Genomic DNA, 20,241 nt, shown 5'->3' with positions numbered 1-20,241 from the left:
CGACAAGGCTGTTGGTGACGTAATTTCAAGGAGAGGATCCGGCGATCTCTGGCGCAATAGAATTTCGCTGAATCCGTGACCGACCAGGGCGAAAGAGACGTTCGCGAAAAATTGGCTCGCGATTAAGCTGACAGGTACCGTTTCCGTCGAACTGCGACCAAACGAGTGCTCCCGCGTTCCCGTGGCCCGGAGTAATTCGACGGAACGATTCGTCCGACCGTAAAATTTCAAGCGGCACGGATTTTCGTTAAACGGGCGACGAAAATGATTAAAGATCACGGGCTACAGACCACAAATAGCGAGTTGACTGCGCATAGCAGGTATTTGATACAACGTAGCCCAACGTCGAGGTGCGTGGCAGCCATTTTGGTGCACGTTCGCCGTGAATCCTCTTGCACGCAGGTGCACTACAGAACGATACTGCTCCTTCTCTCTCCCGTGCCACGAGGAAGAACCGACTGAACGCGGAAAACACCTAAACTCGATTCGATATATCGCATTATCTACTGATAAAGACGTTCACATTCCGGCGACACACGTAACGCTGTTTAGTTACCAGTTTTTACAATGGTTTTTGCGACACTTTTCGATCCGTGCTCCGTATCAGGCGTTACCTTCTCTCGTATAACGTAGTTTTGTCAACAAGACGTGAATTGAGATTCGAAAGAGACACGACAATTTGGACTATTGGATACTACTGTTCAATTATTGGGCATTTCTGGATATTAATGATACGGATTATTTAGTTTTTGAATGTTCGACAGTACCTATCATGCTTCGTGGAATCGAATTTGTATCGATATCTTATCTACGTGCTTCTCATTCAAATGCAACAAATAATCTTTTGATTACTGATAGAGCCGCGATACGCGATATTAAACAAACCGATGTTTCTAATTTATGTATTTCATATAAACACGCGTAAGTGCTAGAAACATTGGGAAAATAAATCGTGGTTGTATTGCTTTTATTTTCAATTTCATTTTTTCATTGACAATTGCATCAACTGATGTAATTATAGTATATCCAGTGTCATACTTGGGTTTTGCCAAATGTAATTTAGCAAAATAAATTATAATTTATTCTCTGAAATTGATGATATAATTCTATAAGAAGCTAAACAACGAAATCGTTTCACGAATAATCGCTTTTGATCAACAACAATTATTGACGATATTTTTAGCAGAGGGATCAAGAGGCACGTTTTAAAATTGTAATTTAAAAATTACTCGATCGATTATTGTAACGCCTATAAAATTAATTATGAGAAGTATATGTGTACAGAGAAGATCGGCAAAAATAACGTTAATGTAGGAAATAAAAAATTATATTTTATTTCAGTCGTACAACTGTACACTATAATAATGTACGTATGCATGAAATTCGTAGCTCAGCAGCTTCGAAGGTAATACAGTTTTCTTTATTACACAGCGAGACGTTATCGAGGAGCAAACGTTGTTTCCTATTGTCTAACGAGTTGGTGATGTTTATTGGTCAGAGGTAAAGAAAAGTGCCATTGGATGCGCTATGAAACGAGGAAAATACTACTAAACGATATGCTCGTTTTAATATCGATGAACATAATTTGTAATTCGTTAATGTAATAATAAATCGTATGTCGTGTAGTAACACTCCTCTTCTCGGAAGTCATGACTTGTACTCTTTTGTATAAGGAATATAAAATCATAAATGTACTACATTGAAGGAAATAGATGGAAATAATTATTTAAATTATGTATAAATCAACTAAAGAATAATTTGATGTTAACATACATTTTTCAAGACTTCTTAATAATTTTGAATACCTTTTCGGAAACACAAATTTATTTTACCACATGTTTGAATCTTTGTATTACTTTATATGCCAATGAATAAATTTTTAGTAATCAACGAAGTTAAAATATCTGCTTAATGAAAACTATATAACTTCAAGATACTTTCGCTGCAGTAATTTTATAATGCACTAACATTAAGATCGTCAGTCTTGTTATAAAATAAATATTAAATTTAATATTCTTCATCCAAGTTGTTAGCAAAGAAAACATATTTCAAACATGGCTTTCCTGTTGGTAATAATTGTTGCGTCATGGTAGTGAAATTATAAGTTTCTTTGTTATAACTAATTATACATATCTGAGTAAAAATGATCGCTCAAAATCATTAGTCGCATTTCAAACAAAAGTCTATCTATTGTATATAAAATTCTACAGGTTTCATCAATACAATATTGAGAACAAAATAAAATTGAGAGTGTACTGAAAATGGCTTCAACTGAATTGTTGAGAAAATGAGTAAAGTTTCATACATAAAAATAAAAATTGTTCTGTAGGACAACAATTATTATACACATAAAGAAAGGAGTTTTATATGCTGATTATTAGCCATACTCGAAAACAAACATATAACCATTACATAGTGGATATCCGTGTGAAATAAAAGTTAACAAAACACAAAGTTAACATTGAATTTTTCTAATCAACCATATATGTTTAAATTCACAATAGTATTGTCATTGTTTAATTTGTTAACATATATTGTATAATTTTTCTAAATTTTTATAGTATTCTTTTCGTTATGCAACGGAGGTATGATATTTTATGTTAAACATTAAGATGTACTGTTACTATCTACTGCAAATACGTATGTGCATACTAAACGCTAAATTCTTAAAAAAGAACATGCAAAATCGTAAAAATACGTGGCGCATAAGAAAATGAAAGATTAGTTTTAAAAGTTTATTTTGAACAAATTCATATTAAAATATTAAATTACTCTTTTCATGGTTTTCATTGACTTAATTAATAAATTTTCATTCATTGATTAATAAAATTATAGAATTAACATTGAGATAAAAAATATATGTATATAACTATGCATTCTATTTCTAGTTACACTTCGCACATCGAGTAATTATAATGTATAATGTGAATCCCTTTTGCATTTTTGCAAGCTAAAATATACAGACATTATCTCAGCCATTAGAATTTTATAAAAAGACTAATGTTGATGAATATGTATATGTATTTCGCCTTCCAAAAACATGAGATATTAAAGGTATCCATAAATAATATTTTTTTTTTTATATTTATGCATACTTTATGTGACATTTAGTGCAAATTAATTTTACAATAAACACTCTAAATGTCAATAAATCTAATCATGGTTACGCAATAATGAATCACATATTTAGGTACCCCTAATTAAATTGCGCTGTACATAATTATGGAATGACGTAATGCAGAGAATTTGAGAGTCACCAAAATATTATAATGGTAATATAAGCATTCCAAATGTATAAAAACTCCATTGATGGATTACATGTAAATGAAAAAAAAATCTCTCCGTTGGGAAACGTTCCTCTTCTACCACTAGGGGCCTCGAAATGGTCGGCACTGGCACATCGACCGGTTCCTACTTCCATGCGTGAAAAATATACAGAATATGACTCATGCGTATCGTCGTGTGGGTAATTCAGCACACGTTTATTATTCATAGGTAGGTATGAATTACGGGCACGTATTACAAACCACGGTAAACTTTATTTCAAATTAGGAATCTTTCCTTCGCTACAATATTGCCTCTCGTGTGAATCAGCTTTTGCACACCGGATACGAAATTATCTTGGTTCGATATGTTTTATCAACTCTATCCTAAAATGAGAAGGCAGCACACATGTAGAATGTCGGTACTATTCCTCGGTACTAGTTTTAACAAATTTACTCGAGAAACTCGTGAGAAAACAATCTGAGGGAATAAACAATTGATACTGTATAAGTTGTATTGGTAACTTTGATTAGAAATAAAAAAAAACTGATTATTCCCAAGCCTAAAATTACATTTTTCTGTTCAAATAACCAGTATACATTTAAATATTGTTTATTCAGAGAAGAATTCACAAAAGAGATTCTGATTTCAAGAAACTTCCCAAAACCGCTACGTGTACGCCAATTTTCCTAATGAAATTTTCAAAAGTTACTTTCGAAAGTATACACTTTTGAATGTCTTATATGTAATATCAATAGCTTTAACGAAGTACAATGTTTATAAAAAAAAAACACAATTTTAAACATAGACTAGTAGAAGACTAGTTATTACAAGAATCTTTTCTTATGAAATTCAATGCAGAACATGGTAACATTATACCTATAATAAAACATGGCAGTTTGCTTGTCGCAAATATCGTGTTTCATATACCGCACATGTAGTGAAAGGTTAGTAGATCTACAGCTAAGCAAATGATAATAGTTTTATTTATCATAATAGTTTTAACAGAATACAAGAAAAGTAAACTAAAAGCCTGAGAAGAAATATCTGAGATTTCCATACAAAATAATTCTTTGAAAGGATTACTCGACGATTTCCGAGAACATTTGAAGAAATTCGTGCATAGATTGATTAAATGGTTTGTAGCAGCAGAATTGTCAAGTCGCACTGTACAAATCCAAGGTTTGCGAGGATATTTGTTGTAAAAGTAATTATTTATCAATCGCATACTTAAAAGGAACAACTTGAAAGGCTCCGTGCAATTTTTCTTACAAAATACCACGAATAAGTTTCGTATTGTTTATTGATAAGAGATCCTCTTACATACAGATTCGTTCTTAGCTTTTCTTATCAAAACGAAAAAAAAAGAACAGTCTACGTAGTCTACTTTTTCGAGCACGATTACACATACATTACGCATACATCTCGACTGCTCCTATGGATTAAAAAACGGAGAATTTTCGTATTCTACTTTTGGAAATACAAAACATCTTACTGCTAATACACAATATTTAGTATGTAATTTAATATAGTTTGGAATAGACATTTTTTAAATCCTTCTGCATTATCATTCGAATTATCTATACTTGATATGCAGATAGTCTACAAGCTCGTTGCTTCCACTCTTAAACGCTCTCGTAGGTGTTTTTAATCGACCGCGCCAAGTAACTTGAAAACCAAATCCCGATTGCCTGAAACAGAATTAGAAGAAATGTCGAGTTAGTGACGATCGTCTTTTTTTTTTAAATAGGAACACGCTATCGACGCAAGAATAAAGAAATTAGAAGTCGCGAAACGCGGTTTTTTGAACGACGGGAATATGTTACGAGTGAATTACCTGAACAATGGCAATACCAATGCCAACGCCGCCGAGTTGCATGGCATGAGCCGCGATGTAAGCCAGGAAACTCTTGTAACAGCCCTTCTGGTGCAGAGTCGGCGTGGTAAGGGTGCAATTTACCGATCCTACGGTTCCCATTTTGAAGTCGCAACACGAAATGGGAAGGTTTTTCACGGTTGAATTAGATGAGGGATTCAAAATGTCGCTCCAATCGGTCGCATTTTTAGTACCGCAACAGTCGAACTAGAGAAAGATTCACGACATTAATTCCACTTCGTAAACGGTTCACTTCAAGTTTCGCTCTTTACCCCTTGCCCTAGGATTTTTATCGCAGACACAGTGACAACTAGTATTTATTTTATTTCTACAACTAATTTTTTGAAAATTGAATCAATGGTAGAATTGTTATCTCTGATTAAAAGATTAATTGACCTAAGCTGAAGATGTTATTCAGTTTTGGTGAAATAAGGAATTTCTAGTATGTCATTTTGCACTTGCAATAAATGCATAAAAATCCATAAATGCGTAAAACATAATATTAAAAAATTCGTACAACTTGAAACCAATCACTAAATGTAATTTTTAAGAGAATTGAATTTACCTTGATGCATGAATTAAGGATTTGAAGATCGCGATGTATAACTATCTTGATTACGTATGAACAATAAGAGAACAAAATAACACTTTTGCCACACTGTGGCTAAAAGTGAAATTAGGCTTAAAGACATGATGAATCAGTTCGTGACCTCAAAGGTACGCCGAACTATACGTATATGAAGGGTTAACAACTAGACTACGAGTCTTCGTGTATTTATCGAATAGTATCATGTTTATCTTACAATGTAATCTTTTAATCGATGAAGGGAACCTTTTTCGAATTCCAATTTTTTAAAAGTAAGATAATCGATTATCCTCTAGTAAAAACAAGAAATTTGTATAATTATCTGAATTTAAGATAATAAATGTACACAATTAAACTAAATGAAACCAAGTAACTGTTCCATTATCCGAACATGCATGTCACTCTCCTTAGCCCGAATAATCAACGTTTTCCGTTGTATTTTATGTCTACATTTATCACGATGCTTATATATTGATAAAAAAAAATTTGTTTCTTACGATTTGACAAAACATTAATAACATTCATATTTGGAAGGTTCTAATTAAGGCAAGGGTTGAATAATCCTAAGTCGTGAATAATCCTAAAATTTTGTATTTCTATTTTATTATGTAGTAAAAGCTTAATTTTCCGGGTTGTTTATTATATTATGCACTAGCTAAGAACAAAATATAAATGATAAGTTTATTCTAGAATTAGATTAACACATTTCTCACACTTTTATTCTGGGGTCTATCGTGATCCCAGTATATGAGTCATTTTTGTGAAAATCATTAAAACAGTTAAGGGTTGCCAAGTATGTCGTATTTTTTCAAAATGTAAGGAAAAATCTGAACAGTTAAGAATTTCTTAATCAATTTTTCAATAACAGTAATAATTTCAATTGTAAACTGTGAAGTCGAACTCCAATGGCGTAGGTCAATCGTTTCTTTCGATATTATCATGTAAAAGAAACCTGTTAAGCCCCCTTTTGAGGTAACACAATCATTGATAGTTCTATTAATAGATCACCGGTAGGTAAAGTTACATGAAAACTGCAGAACATTTCATAACATGACGAAATTGTTCCTACAGCACAGTTGTATAATCGTAAAAGTATTACGTTAGCCGGACAGATAAATATCCATCACGTTAATTATCCCCACTCTGTTCGAACAAACAATCGAACAGTCGACAGTTCGACAGTCTTTCTTTCTCATCGCTCCCCACTTGCTTTGTTCTAGCAAAGATACGACGAACAAACGATCGATATGAAATAAAATGTTACCCGTTATTCGTCGATTCGTTGTAACCTAACGCGAATTTGATCCGACACCGGTACACAATATTTTGCGATGATATCGAGTGATGATATTTGTGATCGTATTTTCTCGCTGCGATTTCGTGTGAAAATTCGATGCAAATTCGATGAAAATTCAATGAAAATTCGATTGCCAACTAATCGTATAACAACGGTAATTGTGGAACCGCCGATTTTATGCATTTCCGAATGCATAAAAGCATGCAAAGCATTAAAAGCAATCAAATAATTTAAACACGTTATTGCAATATGTTCAACGTATCGAATTAATTAGAGAATGAAATGTATCTTGCAATTAATGCAGACAATTTTTATTTTGCACGAACGTACGTTTTTCTATATATTATCTGTCTGCTAATTATATATATTATTGAGATTTAATGTTTAATATGTTTCAAGATATTCGTGAAATTTAATGGCAAAGAAAAAGCTTAGAAGAAAACTCAATTGTTAATTGAAACTAATTATTGAAGCGAACTATAATTAACGCGAGAAAATATCATATTCTTATATTTTCATATTCCTCAAGAAGACCATGTTAAAAAGGTAACGTGTAAAAAGTAAAATATATTACTTTGCGTTGCAGGTTGTCCCAAATCTCTGTTATGCCTTCGGTAGTCTGGTATTCCTTCATAGTCTGCTCCATTTTGCCTTCAATGATAGAGGACGCCCTGGCCCTCAAAACATATCCAGAAATACCACCTGCAAGTTCCAAAATGAAAACGATGACCAGCAAAGAGGTAAACTGCGAACAAAAAGCAAACACAACGACCGATTAAAGTGTGGTGGATAATTCATTCGATTTGCAGAAAGTGTGTCCACTTATGCGGAACCTAGAACACTTCGTGGAAGAACATCTCATAAACATGTCGATATTAGTTATTACTAGTATTTATTTATTCTTTTAATTATTAGTCATATAGTTAACGCTTCGATGCTAAATCAGGAAACGAGAAATAAATAAAAATTAAATTCTGCACTGTCTGTCTACGCACGGAACGCCATTTTCAAGGTTCCGTAGTTCCGAAACAATGCAGTTATGGGGAGAGAGCAACGTAAAAATAGATTTTTATCAGGACACGAAACTTACGCGAATCGATACCTGACGATTCCTCATTGAGAAACATGTGCGGTGGCGGACAGTGTCCACACGAGCTTACGAATAATTATATTTCCATAATCTCTATTATTCTGCCTATACGATGGCCCCCATCTTTTAAAACGCAATAACTATTTTAAAACTGAACCAAATGACTCGAATGTTTTTTTGGATGATAGAGAGACTAGTCTACTAGACGATGACTGAAATGATTTTCTTTTTTAATTTCGCTATTATTTGGAATGACAAAAAAATAAAAATCTCTAAATTTTTAAATTTTTCATCTGAACCTATAACGATAATTTAAAAAATGTCTTTTGTAGATCTCGATAACTTATATACATGTTAAAAAGTTTATCGAAATCGATTCACGTTGTTACAAGTTACAACAAATTAAAGGTCGCAAAAATCACAGTTTTATCACGATTTTGACCAAAAACTGTAAAAAAATCTGCAGTTTTTACAATCCTTCAACGTTTGTAGCTCGACTCTGGATTAATCGATTTCGATCAAATTCAGCACGCATATAAGTTACTGAGATCTACAAAAGGTATTTTCTAAATCTTTGTTATAGCCTCGGATAAAAAGTTAAAAAACGAGGGTTTTCAATTCTTCCTTTTCATTCCAAGTAATAGCAAAATGTGAAAAAAAGCTTTTTAGTCATCGTCTAGTAGACTAGTCCCTCTATCATATAAAAAAAATTCAAGTCATTTAGTTCAGTACGAGCACTTTTGTGGGTCACTGTATGTATTTCTCTAGTCGTTTCTGGCTACGCATACGTTGCGAAAAGTTACGACATTTTAATAAGGAATAACTTGAATCTTTTTTCTCAGATGACAGACATTACGTTCTTTTTGTAATAGGTACTAACTTAGTTGGCGAACGAAACATTTCTTTAATTCTAATTTTTGTTAATGCTACAAAAAATTATTATTTTTTCTTACGTTTTCGTAATTTCAAAGTTATAAGAATTCAATATTTTCTTTGTAGTCTCATTATTTGAATCTTTGATTATAGTTCTCTGCGGAAAGTATTCTTAGAACATCGAAAAATCCTCGATCGCAAAGGGTTAATTTCCAAAAATGTACGTCATTTAAATCCTGTTGATCCACGAGGCAATAAAGATTTTTAGGTGGTCGGAAACTTTTCACTGATAGCGGCATGCCATTTTGTTTATCAATACTTATTCAAGTCTGCGGGGAACATTAATCTCCTTTCAAGGGTATCAAGAATTATGCTCGATTCTATGTACAGTAAATTATTCCTAATTAACGCTCAGATTGTCAACAAAAATGGAAAATTTGGAAAGAGGTGATACTATTATTCGAGCCTTGCGGCTCGTTTTTATAATTACCGACTGTCGACAACTATAAAAACGAGCCGAAAGTACCTCCTTTTTCCAAATTGTCCATTTCTGTGTACAAGCTGAGCGTCAATTAGGGAGACTTCACTGTACACACATACATTATACAGATAATTGTATCTAGAGTGCTGCAATAATACTTAATTAATATTATCGGAGGTGGTCAATTAATACAATATAAGGAATACATTACCGTCACGATCATGCAATAATTTTCACGAGCAGCGCCGCAGCATCCGAAAAATGCGATGAAGAAAATAATGGCTCCGATTGCGATGAGCAGCGACGGCACTGATAAGAATTTGCTATCCAAGAAGTGCTGGTAGCTATGGTAGATGCCATGCATCCCCACGCCAATCGATAATAAAATTATGCCCGTTATCTGAAACCAACAACGTTCGAATTTGTAAGTCAAATTGCAAGAGTCCTGTATAAATAAAAATGATGTTGCAACAATTATAAAAAATATAATTTGAATGTTCTTTCTTGTTTTCGCAATTTTTAGTAAATTTATAACAGCATAATGACATTCATAAATTATTCGGCTGTTTTTGCTATTTTGCAATTCCTTTACTCATTTTTGTCGTACAAAATGGAAGTGGAAATGTAGTCTGTGAAAATGTAGCCTGCTCCATGAATTATTTAATTTCTTTAATTTCTCTTAACAATGGGGATTACATATTTTTTGTAATCAATCTTTTCAAGCAGTCCTCGGATAAAAATTCTGGCGGAATAAATTGAAATTCATGAAAATTGACGTAGTTTCATATATTAACTAAAAGTGAGACTCGTGGTGGAATTTTCACACAGAATCTATTAAATACGAAAGTTATTTATTCCTTCTAAATCGAAATAAAATTTGATTCTTCTTGGATTTAGTGGTATCGACTGCCGCATTATCATGTGGCCGAAATACATTCATTACCCGACAATTAAATAAATAATAAATCAATCAATCAAATCCGCAATCTAGTGATGACTTTTGTTCGACATGTATAAACTTTCCTTTCGCAGTGCGAATGAACAGTGTTGTATGGCGTATTTTAAATGAGAAAACTTTATGTTGACCCGTTGTCGTTGTTCACAGCAATTGGCATTTTTTTCATTTCGACACGTGCCTGACAACGTACCACGTATTTATTAACACGGTGAAATATGATGTTCCAACATCATTAAAAGTTACTCAGACTATTTTAGACGCTATATCCATGTTTGCTCTTTAAGGACTTTTCTTTACAAAAGTTCATAATGCTTTTTTGTATAGATTTATTGGCTGAAGTATGTACAGTGGTGTTGCATAATTATAAACTCAAAAGTAATTTTTACATTGTTACTGATGTCTGAACGAAAACTTAACAAATTATTATGTTCGTATATATTCAGTTTGTCATTTTTAAACGGTTAAAAAATTATCAACACTCTTTCATAGAAAATAATTGAATAAGATTTTCCACTCAAGCATACATTGTAATAAAATTGACGGAAGATTTAAATAAATATAGCCTTTTCATCGTTATAAAGCTACACGCGTTAGTTACTTTTCGAGCTAAAAGTGGATTTAGTGTTAAGTAATCTGAAGATTTTTATATCTGTAGCTTTTTGAATCCGCGTCAATCGATTTCGATGAAATTGTCAACATGAATGTACACGTATAATGTGTGTATGAATGCATATGTAAAGACATTTTTTTTTTAAATATCTCAAGAACTAATGATCTTTTTGCAATCATACCCTAATCATTTTTTACACAGAACAAAAAGAGGAATCGATCTGCGTAATAAAAAATATGCATTTCCATTTAAGGAATTGACACAATTGTTAATTGTACATGCACCGATGCGCTTAAGAAAGATCTAAGGCCCTACAAGTGTAGTGCTGTTCGAGCCATTTATCTTTCTCCTTTGGCATTTGTTCGTAAATGCATTAATAACGTAGTTACGACCTCAAATAATTGCATAGACCACCCTGTATGTATATGGACGGTTCAGAAGACAATCAGTGTCTTTCCTTCGTAACCACTTTTCTATGAAAATGATTTACACAGTGTAAATACATCTATCATCATATAATCGATTTATATATCGACCACGGAATGACAAAACAAAATAAAATAAAAAATGATAAGAGAAATGAAAAAATTAAATAAAATAATTATATAAATATTAACATTAAAATAATTTCTTTTTATTTATTTATAATAAAAATTGTGCTTTGCATTATTAGCGACATCGTTATTCTTTTACAGCTAATTTGCAAAATCCTTACTTATCTGAATTTTAAGCTTAATGGACTTGCCACTGATTGGCTTCCGAGCCATCCACATGACCGAGATCTACGATAAGTATTGTGTATGTATGTATGCTCGTCGTGTAGGCTCAGATAGAAAAATTGAGGACACATCATTTTCTTATTCTTTCAATTTTTACAAAAATCTTTGCACTCATTGTCTAGTAAACTAGCCCCTCTAACAGCTCGAAAGGGTTTAAGTCGGTTGATCCAATTTGAAAACAGGTTATCGCGTTTTTAAAGGGTGTCCACGAATATTATCGCTACCCACTGTATGTTCGTTGTACTGCGCAAAATCTATCGGTATTTTTTGAACTACACATTCACGAATTTTCGCAGGTCGTTGTTATTTACAGTATTAAGAAGAGAATCCCGAGATATATACATATTCTCGCAACTGACAGAGAAAGAGGATTACTTCTTTAGAGGCTTCCACGGTTGAATGACCAGTAGGCTTTTCTTATCAAAGCTGAGCATCGATTCCGTCGTGAACGTACGGTAATATTTGTAATGCGATTTATCATTACTCGTGTTTGCAAATACCGAACATCTGTCATCAACCAGTTAGACATGGCGTCCTCTTTAAAAAGTGCATATCTAAAATATGTCGCAAAATGTAAGCGATGTAGCGATGACTAATACAATATATGACCATACAGGGTGTTCCATAATTATGTTAACACCCGGAAATGGGGGTCCCTGAAGTCATTTAAAGTAACGTTTTTCTTGGCGAAAATGCAATTCGTGGCTTTGTTTACGAGTTATTAACGAAAAACACCGACCAATGAGAGGTCAGCTCGCCTAGCGCTAAGCGGCCGAGCCAATCGGCGGAACTGGGTTTCGACAGTTCGTTGGTTCGGTCGCCTTGCGCCAGCTGAGCTCGTCTCTCATTGGTCAGTGTTTTTTAAGTTATTTCAAATCACCTCAGGAATCACCCCTTTCTGTATGTTCACATAATTATAGGATACCCTGTATACAGTTCTTTCATAATAATTATTTATATTTTTTTATTCGTTCGTTTCATTTTGTTTTGGCATCCAAATATTCAGAACGTCTTAGAATCTACGAATATATTTTAGTTTTCAGTAAAATGACAATTTAAACAGCAAATTGCATCTACTTTTTACGCACTACGAGTGTACTCGTCGTAACTAGACTGAGGACTTTATGCATTTATGACAAAAATGAATACGTGATATGCAAAATAGGTAACAAATAACAAACAACTAGAAATGTAGAGATGCATGAATTCCAACTTATTCAAATTATTTAATTCTGATCGATGAAAATAATTTTTATTTTGCGTTAAGATCCGCAATCTAGTCATAACCCAAAATATTGCCATTTCTTCATGACAAGCATTCTCGTCAAAAACAGATAACTGGTTAACTCTTTTATAAAACTGCTTAATTGAAATGTTCTTGCAAGTTTTTCTGTGATCCCTAAATCATTGAAAAGCTAAATACAAAAATTCTCTATTAATTACTTCGCCAGTAAAACGCTCTGATTTAGCCATATTCTACGTAGATGTGCATTCATACAATTCAAACAATAGAATGGACAGATAAATTTACTGCCAGGCATTAGGGTATTAAGACGCCTGGAGCCAAAACGCCAAATACATAGTGGTTGTTATTAACTTTCTTGTCGAAACGTATGCACTTTACACGTTCGCTACCAGCTGAAGCTAAAATGCTTCGTTGAACGCAATCTGCCTTCTTCATAAATCAATACAATTTTCTTTTTTATAATATCCTAGAACCCTCATAATTTATCCCACGGGAATATTTTGTAAATTGAAATAGATAGTATGAAAAATAGAAAAACGAAAATTCAGAGTATCCCAAAAATGTTGTAAGCCAATAAAAGAGGTAATTGCTGACGTGATTTCAAGTAACTACACGGGACTAAAACTCCACCCCAGAACAAGTAAAAAGTGTCTTATGAGTATGATATGTATGAACTTGTGCTGTACGAGGTATATTTTTTATTTTACATTTTTGTAAATTCATTGAAAATTTAAGGAGATTTATTTTGTATTATTTGGTATTATTATTGTATTATTTATAAATTGTTTCAATCCCAAAACTACAAACCAAGTTGTTAAGTCGCATCATATATGTACAGGGTAAAATTTTCGATGTATTGGAATTGTTATTTGCAATCGAAAATTGTAGCTGTTTGAACAATTTATTTTATATTTTGCAATTAGTAGTTCCAACTTGAATGACGAACATTATATTCAGGGCCTCGAAACAAAAAAAACGGTTTCACCATTATTGTTTAATTATTTTTATAATTATAAGAAAAGTTAAATAGTCAATTAGGTTTATGACCATCCCAGCTTTTTTCATTATCTTTTTCAAACATATTTTTGAAGATACTTCTTGCAGACCTAATGGTCTTTCTGTTGTTTCTAGCGCAAACGAAATTTATGTTATTTAATTGCCAAAAATTAAGTAATTGGGTAACGAATTATATACACCGGGTCAAAATGACCCGGTTGCCGCAGTACAAAGGTAAAATGTAGAAAATTATTTTACATTAAGTATTTCATAGGTTTCTTTTGACCCTTTTGGTGGAAACACTGTTAAATATAAATTGCGAAAGGTATCTTTTGACCTCTTTTTGGTGAAAGCAGTGTTGAATCAAAAGTTTGAACGGTGTCTTTTGACCCCTTTGGTAGAAAGTGTTGAATTAAAATTTGAGAAGGAATCTCTAGCCCTCTGGTAAAAATAGTGTTAAGTACTTATTGATCGTCGGCGAGACTGCTCGCGCCGTCCATTTATTCATCTTCATTATCACTAGACTGCGGATCTTTATGAAAAATAAAAATTTCCCGCGCCGAAAAAATTGTTCGGGACGTTGAGTTTTAGATACGACATATTTAATTTCTTTCAAAATCGATGAGGTGCAATCTTTTATGAATAATTACCCTTGCATGCGTACATATATACCTACGTACCCCACGCATTAAATATTAGCAGTTTGCGAGAGTTTCCATAATACTTGCGTGAATTTCAATGTATGCAACATTTCTTAAGGATTAAACCAAAAAGTAGACGTGTGGGGTTAGGTGAAAACGCACGAATGGTTGAACCGATGGGACATCGCTGCGCAACTCGTATTAATAGCTTTCTAAATCACTCTAATACAGAATAATTTATCAAAATTTGCTCCGAACAACTTATGTTTCTCTTGTAGAGGCTATAAAAATTAATTTAATTCGATTGTTAAACAATCGCTATTCCTTCTTCGAAACTATACAATAGAACATTAAAGATCGTCTTTTTCTTGCATGCTGTACTTCGATATTTATTTCAAATTAGTTTGAATTTTCGATTGTCAATAATTTGAGATAATTATAAAATGTATTTATGTACAGGTATAAATAAGTCCGTAGCTCTTGCAAAAATATTAGGGATGTCAAAAAGAAGATCATAATTTTCGTACATTTAGTTTGTTTATATAAATAGAATTACTTTTATTTTCCTCATACTGTACTGAAAGGAATCATAAATGGAAAAATGTTTTGGATTAATATCTAAATGCTTATATATAATAAGACAAGTTTTCTGTTTTGACCAGGAATAATGAATTTCTTTCCGATCACCCTACATGTTACGTAGCTTATCAAAAATTACTTAGACGCTTGCAAAGAAAAGACCCCAAATATATGTATACAATATACATATTGTACCATTTAATATTGGTACAATATGAAATATTGATACAGGCCGAGAAGTGTGAATACACGCATATTTCTCCCTCACTTGAAAGTTAATATCAATTAGTGTCAATTTAAGCGTTGAACTGATTCAGTTGCTTTACGGTAAACCGTCGGTCTCAATAGGTTTTGCATCGCAAATTGGATCAATTCGAAATGAGATTGAAAGTTCTCTATATCCAATTACTAGCAGTAAGAATGCGGCTAAAACACAGTCGTGTCTAATAAAAATGAAACGTTTTATTTAAATGCATCTAATTTTTCTATTACACGATGATTTGTTTATTCAAAGTAACTGTATCACATTAACAATTTCGTTACGTACATATATATACTGCTAATAATTGTATAGTTCAAGGTATAATACATAGAAAATAATAAATAAGTTGTTAAACGATATTGAATTTGATTTTTAAAATACCTTCCGTAGATAAGAGCTTCTTTTACGTTATAAAACTTTAATTTCCAAAATATTCTGCATTTCTCATTGAAAAATAACGATAACATTTACCTGAATCAATACACGAAATAGTACTTTCTGTTACACGCGTCCATTCATTTTCTCCCAAGGCTAATTTTTTATTTATCGTTACATTCACAATTAACAGCGTCTGGTATGCATAAATACATAGAACATGAACATTATTGTATAATTCAACATATACAGATTTATCGATTACTGATATGTTTAAAATATTCCCATTTTACCAGTGTCATATTTAAATATTTTTTGTATCTCCATTTCTTTTATTTATATAGATTCATAAAATCATTTCACAATTTGTTTTATTCATAAAGCTCAAAATATATCTGAGAAAATCTAATTGCGAATAATAGTTTGCATATTTCTTTATTTCGGTAAATAAACTTATTCATATATTATTTTCTTAGAAAACGAAAATAATTGTCCACGTTTAGAAGCAAAATCAATAATAAAATACAATATACCGAGGCGTATAAACATAAACGTAGAATGGTGAACGTGCACGCGAATAATATCGCGAAAAATGGCCACGAAATTTCATCTGCTGTGGTGTCCGAGCGGTTAAGGAGGTGGACTTGAAATCCACTGGGTTCTACCCGCGCAGGTTCGAATCCTGCCCGCAGCGAATTAATTTTTTTTTCCGGCAAAAAGATTTAACGGCAACTAAATCGCTGTAGATCAACTACAATGTATATGAAACAACGTTATCACTTGAAATTCTTTGTTAAATATTCGTTATATAGTGTCGAAGTTGATAAACGAAATAAAAACTCATGCAGTGGCAAACTCAGTAAAAACTGAGTCTCCAATTATGATTATGGCTGCGATCCATGTGTAATTTTTTGTGTTATCTTCTTAGCAGATACCTTTCTACAAGGAGAAAAACAAAAAGTTTGAAATATAGATGAAAAATTGCGTGATTTATTGGATCTGTAATATTCCTTTGTTTACGCAGACTGTCACACAGATAAAATGACGTTAAATTGCGTGTAGAACTTCCTCGTTGAAATACAACGCAAAAATGGCATTCGTTCTACCGGTCCAGTATGTTTTACTAAAGTGTAGAATAATATTTAATGAACAAACGTATAGAAATTATGGACACATAATCTCTTAGCGAGTTTTGCATTTATGTTTATTTTTATTATCTATTCTACGTCTGCGATACTAAAATTTTACGTGTCAGACATCTTTCCCTATCTTAAGAGAAGAAAACAAGATTCAAGTGCGTACGCATGTGTGTATGCTATAGCTATAAGATGCATCGATATATCGGATACAGCATGACGCATCGTTGTATGATCTACGACGATAAATGGATCATTTACCATTTTACCATATCGGCCATCTGTCGTTTGATAAATTTACATCTGTAATTTTTAATTTACATATCTCTATTAATCTTATTTATAAAATGTTTTAGCAATAATAACAAAATCATCTTACATTGTTCGGACCTAAATTTAGGTTATACTCGGTTTAACACATGTCATACTTACTAAGATCAAATGTAATAAAGTATGTATTTGATAAGTATTACCAAATTGGTATGAAAATGATCACTAACTATGTTAAATTACGAAAACATGAACAAAAAATGAGGAATGCTAGTATATGTTCGTCCTAGATGAACTTATTATCCATGAAGTATTTAGTAAAAGAAAATTTCTGATACGTAATATCGAAATATTCAACCACAATTTTCACATCATTACAGAATAAACCAGTATACATGTGTATTTCTAATTGTATACGTGATTGAAAGGCAATTAAAAAATAAATTCGATCGGACTAACATTTTCCGCGTAAGATATAACACATAAGACGGAAACTTATCTGGCATATGCGTTAACGATCTTCTAAACTTGTCTATATGGCTATATGCATACGCATTTATAGGAATAGACAACGATATAAATGTAAACATTATATAAAAAAAACAAAATAGATGGTACTTACGACGAAGAGCAGATTGAACAGAAAGAGCAATAATTTGACACATTGTGAACCAAGAGGCAATTTCATGGTACCAATCATTAGATCTAACGAACTAACTATATTTAATTAACGATCGCGAGGATCACTATTTAATGGTTTGTAAAAAAAGAAATAGAACGATGGAAGTACGTCGGAGATTTTCGCGGTTTTTCAAACCGTTAACAGAAAACGAAGAGACCGGCCGAGAACATCGCAACAACGATTCACTGCTTTCAGACAGTTATCGCGTGGCTGCGTGTCCGCGCGCATGCGCCGTGCGTAGCGTTTAGCCAAGGTTGCGAAACTTCAAAGATTGCCAATCACAAATCTGTTTTCATAGTTCAGGATTTTCAAATTCTCTGTTGTGCTGCCAATGGTTTCGAACGCTCGAGATTTCTACACATTCGATCGCTTTTATTCTCAATCATAACGTAGGTTATACGTAACGGAAACTTAAAATTTCATATTTCGTTGAAGCAAAATTTATAAATTTCAATGTTGAATTAAATTGAACAAACCCTTTCTGTTTACACTATTTACTGTCGCCTATAATTACGGACTCTGCCTCTAAACATATGTGCATATGATCATACTTTTACTGTAATTTCGAATTACATTTCGAATTATCCATACATGATAATTTATTTGATGCTTTCAAATTTCTGTAGACAATGAAGCTTCGAGTAACTTTATCTTTATATTAATGTGAAATATGATATTTTATTATTATAGAATTCATCAATATAGTGATAATTTATAATCTATTGTGTAATTTTGTAGACATACATGTCTGTCTTCTGCAATATCTCCCAGGTTTCATAATTTTTTTCGAATTTGCAAAGAAGAAAGAAAAATAATTTGTTTTATGTGCCACTTCGCACGGTAAATTTTCTTTTCTTAAAAATGTTTTGTGTTCGTTACGCTGTCTGCCTTAAGTAGATGCTCAAGTCTATCTCCTTAAATATATCTCATTTTTATTGGCGATAATGAAAAATGTAAAGAAATATTGATAATGTAAGTAAGGAATTTTTGTCGAAGTCAGCGATTGAGATTTTATCATATAGTGATAAGAAAAGGCAAATAATTTCCACAAAATAATGGTCGCATTAACTTCCCGGATATCACGATATTATCATTAAGATGATCATTAAGATCATAATATTACACCTTGAGATATTTTGTTTACTCGTTAAAATTGACCCTTTGCCCTTAGTCATGTTTTCCTTCGGTATATTTTTCTATTGTCAATAACGTGCGAAACAATCAAGATGCTCAAACAGGGCGAGTTATCCTATAAATAGTTAAAATGAATACAATGATATCTTTGTTCAATGTGAATTAATATAATTTGATCGATATTTTAATACTATTATTTTTAGGGGAAATAGTTATTGTATAATTATGATCACAATTATGATTATGGTTATGATTATTGTCGTATAATTATGATAATTATGAATATATCATTCTTAAATATTTAATCGAAGAAAGATTTTACTTTATTTAGATGAAAAAACAAATTAAATTCTCATTTTTGTATACAAATAACTATCCAATGATTAATGCAAAGAATATTGTTCACTTAACATTCGGGTTATTATTATGTTTCGCGTAATTGTAATTGCTAGAACTACACTCTGTGACAAAATACTAGGACTTCTCAAAACCAATTGTCTGATTGAAGATTTTTTTTATGCAATGTATGTGAGATTTCAAATTCTTTATTTTATAATTATTGAGATTGTAATAATGCTTTTGTACATACATCTATTTATTTAAGGTATATTTTATGATAAAACTGGTGCAACAGCTTGATGAATACGGTCTTATTATGTTTAAACGAAAACATTGATAAAACAAATGTCTAAAAGATACTGTTGTTACAACAATCATTGTATCATTGCATTAAAAATCGCAGCAATGGGCCGCACAGTTAAGCAGAACCAACATAAACGTTTTAATTATATATATTTAAATATAATTCGAGTTTATATTTTCTAATTAAAGATGTTCAATTTTTAATAATATACAGAGCTAAATTCTCACTCAGTAGCGAGATAGAAGCATGCAAGATAAATCATTAATATAAATTAACTATTAGTTGTGTATCTAGGCACCACTACAATTAATTAAAAATAAAAATGTATTCAAAGAAACGGCATGACGTCCCGTCAAACTTTTCTATGATATGAAAACGTAACTCGTAACTTTGTGTCTCAATGTTTACAAAATGGTTGAGAATTATGTTGTTTGTTCCTTTTAAAGCCTCACTTTCTGAAAAA

At 32.1% G+C, this 20,241-nt stretch overlaps 1 protein-coding gene, 1 long non-coding RNA gene and 1 other non-coding gene across 3 annotated transcripts in view; 2 read left to right on the top strand and 1 right to left on the bottom strand.

Moving 5' to 3' along the window:
• Positions 1-18,203, bottom strand: part of LOC117219085 (uncharacterized) — a 33,253-nt gene extending 15,050 nt beyond the window's left edge. The window contains exons 1-4 of the mRNA XM_033467981.2: positions 17,942-18,203; positions 9,679-9,867; positions 7,598-7,768; positions 5,102-5,347 (exon numbers count right to left, since the gene is read on the bottom strand). Coding sequence (XP_033323872.2) covers positions 5,102-5,347; positions 7,598-7,768; positions 9,679-9,867; positions 17,942-18,019 — 684 coding nt within the window. The 5' untranslated portion in view covers positions 18,020-18,203. The remainder of the gene's footprint in view (positions 1-5,101; positions 5,348-7,597; positions 7,769-9,678; positions 9,868-17,941) is intronic.
• On the top strand, positions 284-3,900 carry LOC143260441 (uncharacterized). Its single transcript, XR_013034603.1, has 3 exons — positions 284-1,500; positions 2,889-3,054; positions 3,191-3,900. It is a non-coding gene; the product is annotated as an uncharacterized LOC143260441 (long non-coding RNA).
• TRNAS-UGA (transfer RNA serine (anticodon UGA)) lies at positions 16,526-16,607 on the top strand. Its single transcript has one exon. It is a non-coding gene; the product is annotated as a tRNA-Ser (tRNA).
• Positions 18,204-20,241: the final 2,038 nt, after the last annotated feature.

This window comes from Megalopta genalis, chromosome 12 (assembly GCF_051020955.1).
Source record: "Megalopta genalis isolate 19385.01 chromosome 12, iyMegGena1_principal, whole genome shotgun sequence".
Classification (NCBI taxonomy): Eukaryota; Metazoa; Arthropoda; class Insecta; order Hymenoptera; family Halictidae; genus Megalopta; species Megalopta genalis.
The sequence above is the reverse complement of the archived record's forward strand: the minus strand, read 5'-3'. Positions and strand labels throughout refer to the sequence as shown.